The sequence below is a fragment of the Garra rufa genome, chromosome 22 (assembly GCF_049309525.1).
Source record: "Garra rufa chromosome 22, GarRuf1.0, whole genome shotgun sequence".
Classification (NCBI taxonomy): domain Eukaryota; kingdom Metazoa; phylum Chordata; class Actinopteri; order Cypriniformes; family Cyprinidae; genus Garra; species Garra rufa.
The window spans coordinates 37,678,197-37,691,034 of NC_133382.1; the positions used below are offsets into that span (position 1 = coordinate 37,678,197).

Genomic DNA, 12,838 nt, shown 5'->3' on the forward strand with positions numbered 1-12,838 from the left:
ATTTTTTTTTTGACCGGAAATGACTTCTCTCAAAAGATAATAAGATGATGTACAAGAGGCATCATTGTGGAAAAAAAATATTTCTCATCTTTTATTTACATTTGAACAAAAAGTGGCATGTCCAAAATTATTCATACCCTTCTCAATAATCAATAGAAAAGCCTTTATTGGCTATTAGCAAACGCTTCCTATAATTGCTGACCAGCTTTTTGCATGTCTCCACTGGTATTTTTGCCCATTCATCTTTAGCATCTTTAACTCTTTCAGGTTGGAGGTTCTCCATGCCATCACCCTGATCTTTAGCTCCCTCCACATATTCTCAACTGGATTTAAGGCAGAACTCAAAACGTTTAAGTTTTTGTCTGCTAACCATTTCTTCACCACTTTTGCTGTTTGTTTTGGGTTGTTGTCGTGCTGAAATGTCCACTGGTGCCCAGTTTTTCTGCAGACTGCCTAATGTTGTTGTTGAGAATTTTGATGTGTTTCTCCTTTTTCATGGTGCCGTTTACTGTGATTAGGTTTTTTTAGTGTACATCGACTTATTATCTTTTGGGAGAAGCCTGTGTCATTTCAACTTGCTGGTTGAATAAAAGTAACTTTAAGTCAGAATTTGCCAGGGGTATGAATAATTTCGGGCTTGACTGTATGTATATATATTGCTCAAAAATAAGTGACAAAAATAAATGAAGAACATATATTTTAATGCTAACTTTATAACAAAAATAAATCTGCTAGTTTAAGCAATAGTAACAGAAGTGCTCAGCTTAGCAAACACCAATAAAAAGCCTAAGAATCTCTCGTTCTGCTGGACATTTCACTGGGCAATGATGATGAAGTGTTTGAGCTCTATTATTCAGGTTGAGAGAGCGCGAGAGAGGTGTTTAATGAGACAGTGTCCACACTAAACCAACAGGCCTCTGATATATACACTGATGAATGGTAAACAGCCTCTTCACCCTGCTGCGGGGCCAGAAAGTGCTTACACTAGGAAAATAAATCATTCATTTCTCATAAAGGCATGTATCTGTGGGCTAACAATGAAAGCACATTTCTGTAACATTTACAATGACGCTTCAGATAAATGCAAAGGATGCGGGAGCTTATCTTAATGTTGTTTGAGTCAAATTCTTAAAACATTAACTGCAGGCTACAAAACACAACGACAAATAAACAAAGAAGCAGAAGCTTGCGTATATGTCATCTAAAAGGCTCATTCTCGAAATGTTTTGCATAGTATAATGATTCAAAAGACAGTCTTTGTCCCACAGAGCAGCTTTAATTACAAGCATCTGGGGATGGTTTGTGTGCAAAGCGACATACAGGAACAACAATTAACCTCAAACGGGGTGATAATTTCTCTGGAAAAGCAGGAATTAAGTGAAGTCGGTGGCTACGAGAGAGTATCCCAGAGCAATCTTTTCTAATTGGTCTCCGTAATCAAATTTTCAGCAGTCGCCACAGTCTGCAGCTATTTGTGACAGCGAAAATTGTCTCGTTATAAGTATTAGAGGATTCATAATGTATTACGCTGTGCTGTTAATTTTGTTTTCCATATTTTCATTAAAAATCTTTTTTACTCCAAAATGGAACAGAAGCAGAGGAAAACAGATTAGTCTGTCCACGCAGACCCCTGTTAAAATAAACATCAGAGGAATTAACCATATGACATTACAAGGAGTTTCATCATGGTTAAATCTGGACTCCTCCATCAGAATTGACCATCATAAAGTGTATATATACATGAACCTTCAGAAAGTATTGTAATATGCTGATTTCCAGTTCAAGAAACATTTTATATTATTATTATGACCAATAATGAGAGTTGAGTATATTTTGTTCAGGATTCTTTGATGAATAGATTGATCCAAAGATCAGCATTTATCTGAAATAAAAAGCTTTTGCAATAATAAATGCAGGCTTTGTGAAAATCTTATTGTTAAAACCTTTTGACTATATATACAATATCTTACAAAAGTGAGTACACTCCTCACATTTCAGCAACCATTTTAGTATATCTTCTCAAGGGACAATACTAAAGAAATGAAACTTGGATATATTTTAGAGTAGTCAATGTGAAGCTAGTATAGCAGTCTAGATATAACTCAACATACAGTCGTTATTGTCAAAATAGCTGGCAACAAAAGTGAGTACTGCTATAATTTTAAACATATAATGATTAATAATTTCATGATGGATTTTCCTACATTGGAAGCCTGAGGTGAAATAAATAAATAAATACATAAACTATGAAGACATTCTTAATGTGACATTCATATAACTAGTAATAATAATAAATCTATATGTTTCAAATTTAAACCAAGTCACCACAGTTTCATTGTTACTTCCACTTTACTCTGGTATTTAGTTTGAAATTATAGTTACCATGGTATTATCTGTGAGGCACTGACCGGTCGTCCGGTGACGCTGGTGTCCCACATGACAAAAAAGTTTCTCATATCTCCCCCTCGCGGTTCATGAGTTCAGTGATGGTGGAAAATGGCGGCTAGATGAATCTTTCCACTCCTACAGAGCAAAGAAAAAGTGTGTGGAAAAACTCTGGATATTTACTTGGGATATCGACAACAACACTCACGGGCGTCTCACAAAACCTTCATCAGTGAGGATGTCGCGCTGGGTGCCCACGAAGAAGGAGAAGTATGGAGTAGGTGAGTAGAGAACCACCAAACTTCTTTTAGTCCCACTACAAAAGTTTTGGGAGAAATTGTGATTAGAGTTTCTCTGTGTTCACGGCGGGTTCTGGATTGCTTCAGCATGTTTGTGAGGATGTGTTTTTATGATCGTGGGTCAGTGTAATCAGTGCGCCGTTGTGTATTTGAGATGAGTGTGTGTGTGTGTGTGTTTATGTGTGTGTTTTTTGCTGGAGATTGACACAGACGCGCCTAGTTCCAGTGTTTCCTGCGCGGCGGCCTGAATGGAGCTCATGGATACATTGTTGCTCATTGTTAATCGCGCGCTGATACTTTGTAACAACTTTTCGCGCGGATAAGTTCTAAAGTTTCGCGCTGAACATTCTAAACGCGCTACGCTGTTACTTTCAGTCGCTCAATTGTTTTGTTTATATCTCAGAGTTCCCACCGTCATGGATAACCTGACAATGTTCAGGCATTTGAAACCTTTGGTTTTATCTCACAGTTTCTGTAGTGAATATACATGGCCTAACGTTTTATTGTATACGCACTAGTGAACTGAATTGCTTTAATAAATCCGTATCTAATTTTAATAACTGGAAAGCTCATGCAAAGTCAGTGGTTGAAAGGCATGGGAAGACAGATGTAAACAAATTCGTTTTATTAAGCTCCTATATACGTGTATTTGTTCCTATTCAGAGTGTTTTAGTGAATTTTGCATAAATAATGTGTGAAATAATTTGTATTTTGTACACATCGCATTGGCTTAATGATTTCAGGAACTGCTTATCTACATATCTGTGCTAGTTTTATGTTTTTCCATCATTCATTTACGTTTTCATACTCATGTAAGTCAGAAAGAAGCAAAACTGCTGTGTTTTTATGTAATGTGCTCAAGTATGTTTACTAGAACTAGATGTTAATCAAACACATCAGCAGTAAAGGAAAGTTGAACTGTACTTTCCAGGCGTTTCTTCCTTCTCATACGTAATGATAGACTGGATTGTTTTCATGCTATTCGTTGTGCGTATCCTCATTCCTCCGGTTGTGATTGACAGCTCTGAGTTGACATGGCATGATTAGGCATGAAATATTACACTGGGTGATTTGGAAGCTTGTTTTGGTTATCCATGGGATACAAATAAAAAAAAAAAGTTACCATTTTTTGAAAAGTTGACTTTTTTTTCTTGGACTTCTGAGAAAAAAAAACTCAGAAACTCAGAAAAGTCAGAATTGTGTGTATATAAACTCACAGTTGCATGAATTGTCAGTCAGAATTGTTAAATAAAAAGTCACAATTACACACTTTTTTTCCCGTAGTGGAATTTAAATTGAAGAAAAAAAAAGATATTTGAGAAGAAAAATCTGAATTGTTAAATGAAATGTCACAATAACCTTTCTTTTCAGTGGTGGAATAAAATAAATAAATAAATAAAATCTGAATTTTTAGAAAAAAAAAATTAACTTGTAAATTATTATTATTATTATTATTATTATTATTTTTTATAATTTTATAAAACAGGCTTCCACAGGCTAATGCTGTTGGTGTTTTCTAACTGCACTGTTTCCTTAAACAATTTTGTTGATGTGGTTTTTAAAGTTCACTATCCTTTTTTTCTTGCAATTCTGAGGGAAAAAACTCAGAATGAAAGAAGTCAGAATTGTGAGGCAATTGCACAAATTGCGAGTCCGAATTGTAAGATAAAAAGTCACAAACACTTTTTTAAAAGTCTGAATTGTGAAATATAGTGTTACAATTTTTTTTTTAAATAATATTCTGGCAGAAACTGGCTTTTGCAGGCTGATGCTGTTGGTGTTCTCTGTTTCCTTGAACATCCATAGCAGTAGTTAATATATCAAAAGTTCACTTAGACAGTCCTTGAAGATGTGGTTTTTAAAAATTAGGGATGATTTAAGGATATAAAAGAATCTTAATCTCACTATCCTGACTGTTTTCTTGCAATTCTGAGAAAAAAAAAAATCAGAATAAAAAAGTCAGAATTGGGAAGTATAAAGTATTGTAAGATAAAAAGTTTTTTTTTTTTTTTTTTTTTTTGCTGTGGCAGAATTTAAATTTAATACAAAAAAATCTGAATTTTAAGAAATAAATTCTGAATTGTAAAATAAAATGTCACTATTGCCTCTTTTCAGTGGTGTAATTTAAATTTAAAATGGAAAAAAAAAGCAATTTTGCGGGAAAAAAATCTCACAGAAATATGTCACAATTACTTTTTAATTTTTTTTTTTTTTTTTTTTTTTTTAATTTTCTGGCAGAAATTGGCTTCCACAGGCTGATGCTGTTGGTGTTTTCTAACTGAAACATTTCCTTGAACATCCATACTAGTATTTAATATATCAAAAGTTCACTTAGAAAGTCCTTGAGAGTTTTTAAAGTTTAGGGATGATTTAAAGATATAAAAGGATCTTAATTCCCTCTTAACTTTATGGGTTACATTAAATGTTGGATCAGTAGAATCTTCTATTGGCAGCAACCTCATAGTCTATCCCATAATTCTGTTTTTATTTGCGCTCCTTGATAGAGACTCAAAATATCTCCAGCCTTCATGTTGGATAACGCGTGTTGTGCTTGCAGGAGGAGAGAAAAGATGTTCAGCTCTTTTTGAAATATTGTGGTTAACACATTGTGTTTGTGAGTGAAAGGTTGCTCTCTACCTGCTTGTGTTGCTCAGTACTTCCACTCTGAGCTCAAAGGAGTGCGAGGCGGTGTGTAGAAATGTCTCGTCTCGGTTGTGTGTGTGTGTGTGTATTTTTACCCTGAGGGTGGTTGAATTTTACTCTGTAATGTTGAAATAGTTTTGCCTCAGTGTTGGTGTAATTTAAATTCTCAAGTGCACTAGACTGAGGTGAAGCCTTTTCTGACTGCGGCAGGTAAAGAGGAACATGATGAAGCACATTTATGTGTGCTGCTTCCTTGCTAGTATAACTGTTGAAAGTGGCATCATATTCTGGCTGTTTATATATTAAATATACTACTGATAATGTATATTTGCTTGCTTGGATCGATAGTTTCATCAATGTGCCTTGTTCTTTAATATGCATTGATGTTCAGATTGGACACATTCTGTGTGTTTTGCATTTTTTGGCATGGGCTAGGGTTATTGTAGGTGTGTGGTTATTGTATTGTATTGTATTGTAGTGTATATGAATATTTAAAAAAAAAAAAAAAACACTGGTGTGAGCATCTAACTTGAAAGCACAATTTTTTTTGCTTTTTGTGTGTATATAAATTATAGAGTGATTAATATTTTACACTTTAAAAATTTGTGGAAATTATAAATAAATCCATGATTATTGGAGTATGTTTTATAAGAAAATGTTTAATTCAATTATTATATGCCATTTCTTTGTGATTTAATTGTGAAATTTACTATCAATTTGTAATTGAAAATATTTCTACACTGATTTTTGGTCTGAGTGATGCATCTAGTCCCAAAAAATCAAAGTCTCTCACTGCAAAATCTTATCTTAAGTGCTGAGAGGAGATATATTTAAGATGCATGTTAAAAATGAGTAAACAGCGAGTCGTTTCAACCTGGTACTTCTGAGCAGATCACCTGAAATGCATGCATGTTGAAACAAGGCCTGAGAGTCATGTGATGAGGGTGTTTGGGTCTTTCTTGAATGTCTGGATCAAAGATTTAAACAGGAAGACCCCTAAAACATTATGTGATCAACTCTGTGATTTTTCAAGTCATTTCATTGATGCTGAATCAAATAACTGAAATGGAGACGGTGACTCTGAGATGATTAAACGGTGTGTAAACTGTCTAAATCAAAACACACTGGCTAACTATTACTCATTTCTTCTCAGCATAGTTCTGCATTCGTCATGTTTAATACGCCAACCTTGTGAAAGTGAGTAGTTGGTCACATCTGTCAGTTTATCGTTTCTAAGTAATGGGTTAATTTTCACGTCCTCTTTTTTTCGGATCCTCCGCACACCTCTGTCTCTCTGCATGATTAAGTCCTGTGGTATTTGAGGAAGTGTTCTCTGAAAGAGGTGCGCTGCTTACGCGCTGCCGTCCCATAAGAGTTTCCAAAGCAGCTTTAATAGGCTTTGTGTGTGTAGTTTGTTCCATTCATTCAGGCCTTGAGCAGAACAGCAGTGAAGTTTGCTTTGAGATCTCTGGACAAAGAAAGCTGGCTGAAAGAGAGCTTGTGATGTGAACAATAAAATGCATTGCTCATTAAAAAAAGGGGTCAACCGATATGTGTTTTTCAGGGCCAATGCCGATATTTGAACCAATATATATATATAATTAAAACTGATGTCAAAGTTAAGAATTACAAGGACTTTTTCTTAAAATGCTTTTCCATGAACAATAGAAATGAAAATTAGGTGTCGACCAATATGTTTTTCAGGGCCGATGCTGATTATTACAGGTCAAGTAGACCGATAACAGATATTTTAAACTGATGTGGTGTAAAAGTGTGGTGTAAAAATTAAAATTAATGTCAATTAGGGGTCTTCTGACGTGTGTTTTAGGCTGATACCGATTATTACAGATCAAGTAGACCGATAACCGATGTTTTAACCGATGTTTTAAACCGATATATAAGTCTGGTGTAAAAATGAAAGTTAATATCAAAATTAGGGGTCGACCGGCATGTTTTTTTCAGGGCCGATGCTGATTATTACAGATCAAGTAGACTGATAACCGATATTTTGAACCAATATGTCTGATGTAAAGATGAGAAAAAAAAGAAAAGAAAAAAAAATCTAAATTAAGAATAACAAAGGCTGTTTTGCATGAACAATAAAATGTGTTGCTCATTAAAATCAGGGGTCAACTGATATGTGTTTTTCAGGGACGATACCGATTATTACAGATCAAGTAGACCAACAACCGATATTTTTAACTGATAAATTAGTCTGGTGTTAAAATGAAAATTAATCTTAAAATTATGGGTCAACCAATATGTGTTTTTCAGTGTTGATGATGATACCGATTATTACAGACCACGTAGACTGAGAACCAATATATAATTCTGGTGTAAAAATTAAAATTAATGTCAAAATTAAGGGTCGACTGATGTGTGTTTTTCAGGGCAGATACCGATTATTACAGATCAAGTAGACCGATAACCGATATTTTAAACCAATATATGTCTCATTTAAAATTGGAAAAAAAGTCAAAATTAAGAATAACAAGGGCTCTTTCTTAAAATCTAGTTGCAGATGTTCAAGACAAATATAGATTTTTTTTTTTCACGGTCCTCATTATCTTGAATATTTTTATATGCATCAATATATTAATACATTCTTATCTTATTGCAATATTAAAATAAAAATATATAATGAACATTTAAAATTTTTTATTGAAACATTTATATGAGAAATTCATTTTCAAGTATATTTATTTAATATATTTTATTTAAAGGCAGCTACAAGCATTTAAATTGAGTTTTGAATCAATTGAAGTGATTTTCTGAAAATAATCAGACTATATAAAACACGTTGACTCTTTTATACTTGAAAGACAAGTAAATATCGTAAACTATTAAATATTTAAAATATGAATATTCGCCCAAATATATTTCTAGATGACTGATGTTTCACGCTTTCTTAATTTGTTTGGTGTGTGCATCATTTCTGAGGCTCTGTTTCCTCTTCTTATTTTGGTTTGTCATTTTAATGACTTGATTGATGTGATGGTAATTTAAAACCAGTTAAACTCTAGTTTGTGTTCTCAGGTTTGGGTTGTGCCTGGCATCTTTTTCATATCTGAAGCATCATTTTAAGATGTGCTTGCCAACAAATTAATGCTTGTGTTAATTTGGATGATTACTTACCTTTCTGACTGAAGGCGTGGAAGCAAGCGTTTGTTGGGAGGTTTAACGAGAACCAGCCATTTGGAAATTGCATCCAGTTCCGGAAGGCATCTTGGAGATGGTGCCAGCTCTGCACTTCCATAAGAAGTCTGGCACATGCTGAAACTCAGTTTCTCAGTGTTTTTGCGTTTGTGATTTGTCTTTTGAAAGGTCGTCTCTGATCTGGAGCTAGTTGCCGTCAGGCAAGAGACTCAGCTGAACTTCCTGCATCCTGTAAATATTCTGGCATTTCACAGACATGCTTGGAATATTTGCACGGCGCACCAAAAAAACGAGACGCCTCAGTCACCCACAGGCCATCTCAACAGCGGCAGACACTTAAAGGGACGGCGTATTTTTATTTTTTTTTGTAAACAATAGTTTTACCCAAAACAATTCACTCTCAGATTAGAGTTTGTTTCATCATTAGAACATATTTGGAGAAATATAGTATTGCATGACTTGCACTTAGAAACACACAGCTTATTGCTTCACAAAGATGTTAATTGATGGACTGGAGGGGTGTGAATTACTTGTGGATGATTGTGCTGTTATTTTATCAGCTGTTTAGACTCTCATTCTGACGGCACCCATTCTCTCCAGAGGCTCCATTTGTGAGCAAGTGATGTAATGCTACATTTCTCCAAATTTAATGAAGAATTCAGCGTATGAATAGCTTGAGGAAGAGTAAATTTGTAGCAAATTTTCATGTTTGGGTGGACTATTTCATAAAATAAAATAAAATATTGTTACATTTCACTGTAAAATAAAAAATAATTGTAAGAAAATATGTGATGATGATGATGATGATAATAATAAATAGTACTATTGCAATATGTTTAAGGAAAATATGTATTAGTAATAGTAGTAGTAATAGTAATAATAATAATAATTAAAAAACTAAATATTACTATTGCATTATTTCACTAAACTAAAATACAATTAATCAGTATTTTATCAAAATATGTGATGAAATTAAATTTGTTGCAAATGTATAAAATATCCATAAAATAATATAAATTATAAAATAAAATAAAATGCTAGAAAAAGGATTTTTAATCATTATTCGATTTCAAAATGAAATGTTATAAATGATAAATACAGGGTTGAAAGCAGCAAAGTATTCAATACGATATGTGTGTAAAATAAAAAAAGAATTTTAAGAAAATATGTGATGATGATAAAATAATAAAAATAAACATGTTTAAGGAAAATATGTAGTAGTAGTAATAATAGTAATAATAATAACAACAAAATACTACTATTGCAATATTTCACTGTAAAAAAAGAACAATTTCAAGAGAATATAATAATAATAATAATAATAATAATTATAATACAATATTACTATTGCAATAGTACACTAAAATAAAATACAAAAATCAAGTATTTTAACAAAATGTGATAAAATAAATTTGTAGCAAATTTTCATTTTTGGGTGGACTATTCCAAAAAAAAAAAAAAACAATATTATAAATGTGTAGTGGTGCACTGCCATGAATAAAAAAAAAAAAAAAAAAAATGTTTTAAATTTTTTTTTAATCATGATTTGATTTAAACAGATTACAAAATGAAATGTTATAAATGATAAATACAGGGTTGAAAGCAGCAAAGTATTCAATACGATATGTGTGCAATGGCACACTGCCATGAATAAAATAAAATATTGCAACATTTCACTGTAAAATAAAAATAAAGAAAAGTGTAATAAAGAAAATATGTGATGATGATGATGATAAAATAATAAAAATACATTTAAGGAAAATATGTAGTAGTAGTAATAATAGTAATAATAATAACAAAATACTACTATTACAATATTTCACTGTAAAAAAAACTAAAATTTCAAGAGAATATAGTAATAATAATAGTAATAATAATAATAATAATATATTACTATTGCAATATTACACTAAAATAAAATACAAAAATCATAAAATACAAAAATTTGTAGCAAATTGTAATTTTTGGGTGGACTATTCAAAAAAAAAAAATGCAATATGATAAATGTGTAGTGGCGCACTGCCATGAATAAAAAATAAAAGAAAAATGTTTTTCATTTTTTTTAATCATGATTTGATTTAAACAGATTACAAAATGAAATAATACAGGGTTAAAAACGTGCAATGCCACTCTACCATGAAAAAAATTGAATCATTATTTGATTTCAAAATGTACTAAATGAAATGTTGAAAATAACAAAAGCAGTGTTAAAAACACTGAAAGCAACTACATTGTAACAAGCACTGTCTTTTCCAACATGTACAATTTATTTTTTGTGCAACTTTTCTTTTGTTTGTTCATGGTTTTCTTTCTTTATAACTTCAGATCTGTCATCCAGCATAATAACACACAGTTTGATTGGTGCCATTCTCACATTTGAAGATTGATGCTTCGTGCTGCTTGTCTGCACATAACAATCTTGAAGACAGAAGCATGCAAATGTCATATCGGTTACCCCATATTTGCCGTCGCGATCAAACGAGCGTTTGAAGTTTGACTGTGCTCATTGTGTGCATACGAAATGTGCCGCCGCTGTTCTCCTGTCCTTCATTTCTGTCACGTTACCTTCACTCTAATCCCTTTTGATTAAAGCTGAAGTGTTGTGTTGTAAACACAGCGTCATTAATATGCCATAACACACGGATGAGAGCGATTCCTTGAGTTTGGAGAGGAGGATGAAAGACTTCTCTTCCCCTTCTTACTGTTTGTCGATCCTTGGAGACTTTAGCTAAATAACAGCTGAAAGATTTTTCTTGCTGTATGAATGATTTATTTTGGTGTGCTGCTGTAGAGCTGGCATGTGCTTTTTCATATTGACAAGCCCAAATCAATTCAGCTCAGAGAAACAAGAGATTAGTCCAAGAAGTAGATTTTCAGAACAGCTGTAGCCTGTGCAAAACTTTATAGGGTGCTTGCTATGCAGTCAGTGTGTTTTTGTGATTACTAGGGTGTTGGATGGTTTTTAGGGTTTCCATAGGCTTGTTAGGGCATTTCTATGGTTCACAAAGGCATGCTTAATGATTTATAGAATGTTAATTCTATGTTAGTTCTTTGCTTTTCTTGTTAGTAATATAAATAATAATAAATACTAATAAAGTATAGTAAATATTTCACTGTAAAATAAAGTTTTTTTTTTTTTTTTTAGAAAGTGATGATAAAATATTAGGATTGCAAAATTTTACTGTAAAATAAAAACAAGAAAATATATAATAGTAGTAAAAACAGTTATTATTATTGCAATATTTAATTGTGGAAGATGTAGTAGTAGTAGTAGTAGTAGTAATAATAATAATAATAATAATAACTAAATTTTAAATTTGTAATATTTAACTTTAAAGTAAAAAAACTAGAATTTTAAGAAAATATGTAACAATATAATGATTATAAAATTATTATTATTAATAATAATAACATTACTATTGCAATATTTCACAAAAAATAAAAACAAGAATTTTAAGAAAATATGTAATAATAATAAAAATATTATTATTATTATTATTGCAATATTTAATTGTAAAAGATATGTAGTAGTAGTAGTAGTAGTAGTAGTAGTAGTAGTAGTAGTAGTAAAACTAAATTTTACATTTGCAATATGTAACTTTAAAGTAAAAAACAAGAATTTTATGAAAATGTGATGATGATGATGATAATAATAATAATAATAAATTGCTATTGCAATATTTAATTGTGAAATTATAATGTATTTAAGGAAATGAAAATAATAATAAATTATAAAAACAAAATAACTATTGCAATATTTCACTGTAAAATAAGCAGAAATTTAAGAGAATACATAATAGTAGTAATAATAAAATCAAAATATTACTATTGCAATATTTCACTGTAAAATAAACTAGAATTTTAAGAAAATATGTAGTGATATGATGATAATGATAATAATTAATACTACTACTACTACTAATAACAACAACATATTACTATTGCAATATTTCACAAAAAATAAAATAATGAATAAAGAAATGGTGCCATGATTACTATCGCAAAATTTCACTCTAAAAACAAGGAAAATATGTAATTATAAAAATTATAATATAAAAACAAAATAAATGACTATTTCAATATTTTACTGTAAAATAAAAAATCCAGTATTTTAATAAAATTTGTTTAAGTAATAAAACGATAAAACAGTAAAATTAATAATAATCATAATAATAATAATTTCTTAATTTTAAATGTTGCTATGAAATTTAAGTCCATCCTATCTATTTTCTAAGTTCATGTTCTAGATCTTATAGTGAATGATTCATTCTTGCATGTTTTTGTTTTCTCTTTTTTTCTGTACGTTTTTAATCAACGTCATAACTAGACCTTCTGTTGAAAACATCATATTTACT

At 31.3% G+C, this 12,838-nt stretch overlaps 1 protein-coding gene across 1 annotated transcript in view; it reads left to right on the forward strand.

Annotated features, from left to right (window-relative positions):
- Window positions 1–2,508: 2,508 nt before the first annotated feature.
- LOC141297526 (dedicator of cytokinesis protein 1-like) overlaps window positions 2,509–12,838 on the forward strand; it is a 63,952-nt gene continuing 53,622 nt past the window's right edge. The window contains exon 1 of the mRNA XM_073827949.1: window positions 2,509–2,666. Coding sequence (XP_073684050.1) covers window positions 2,624–2,666 — 43 coding nt within the window. The 5' untranslated portion in view covers window positions 2,509–2,623. The remainder of the gene's footprint in view (window positions 2,667–12,838) is intronic.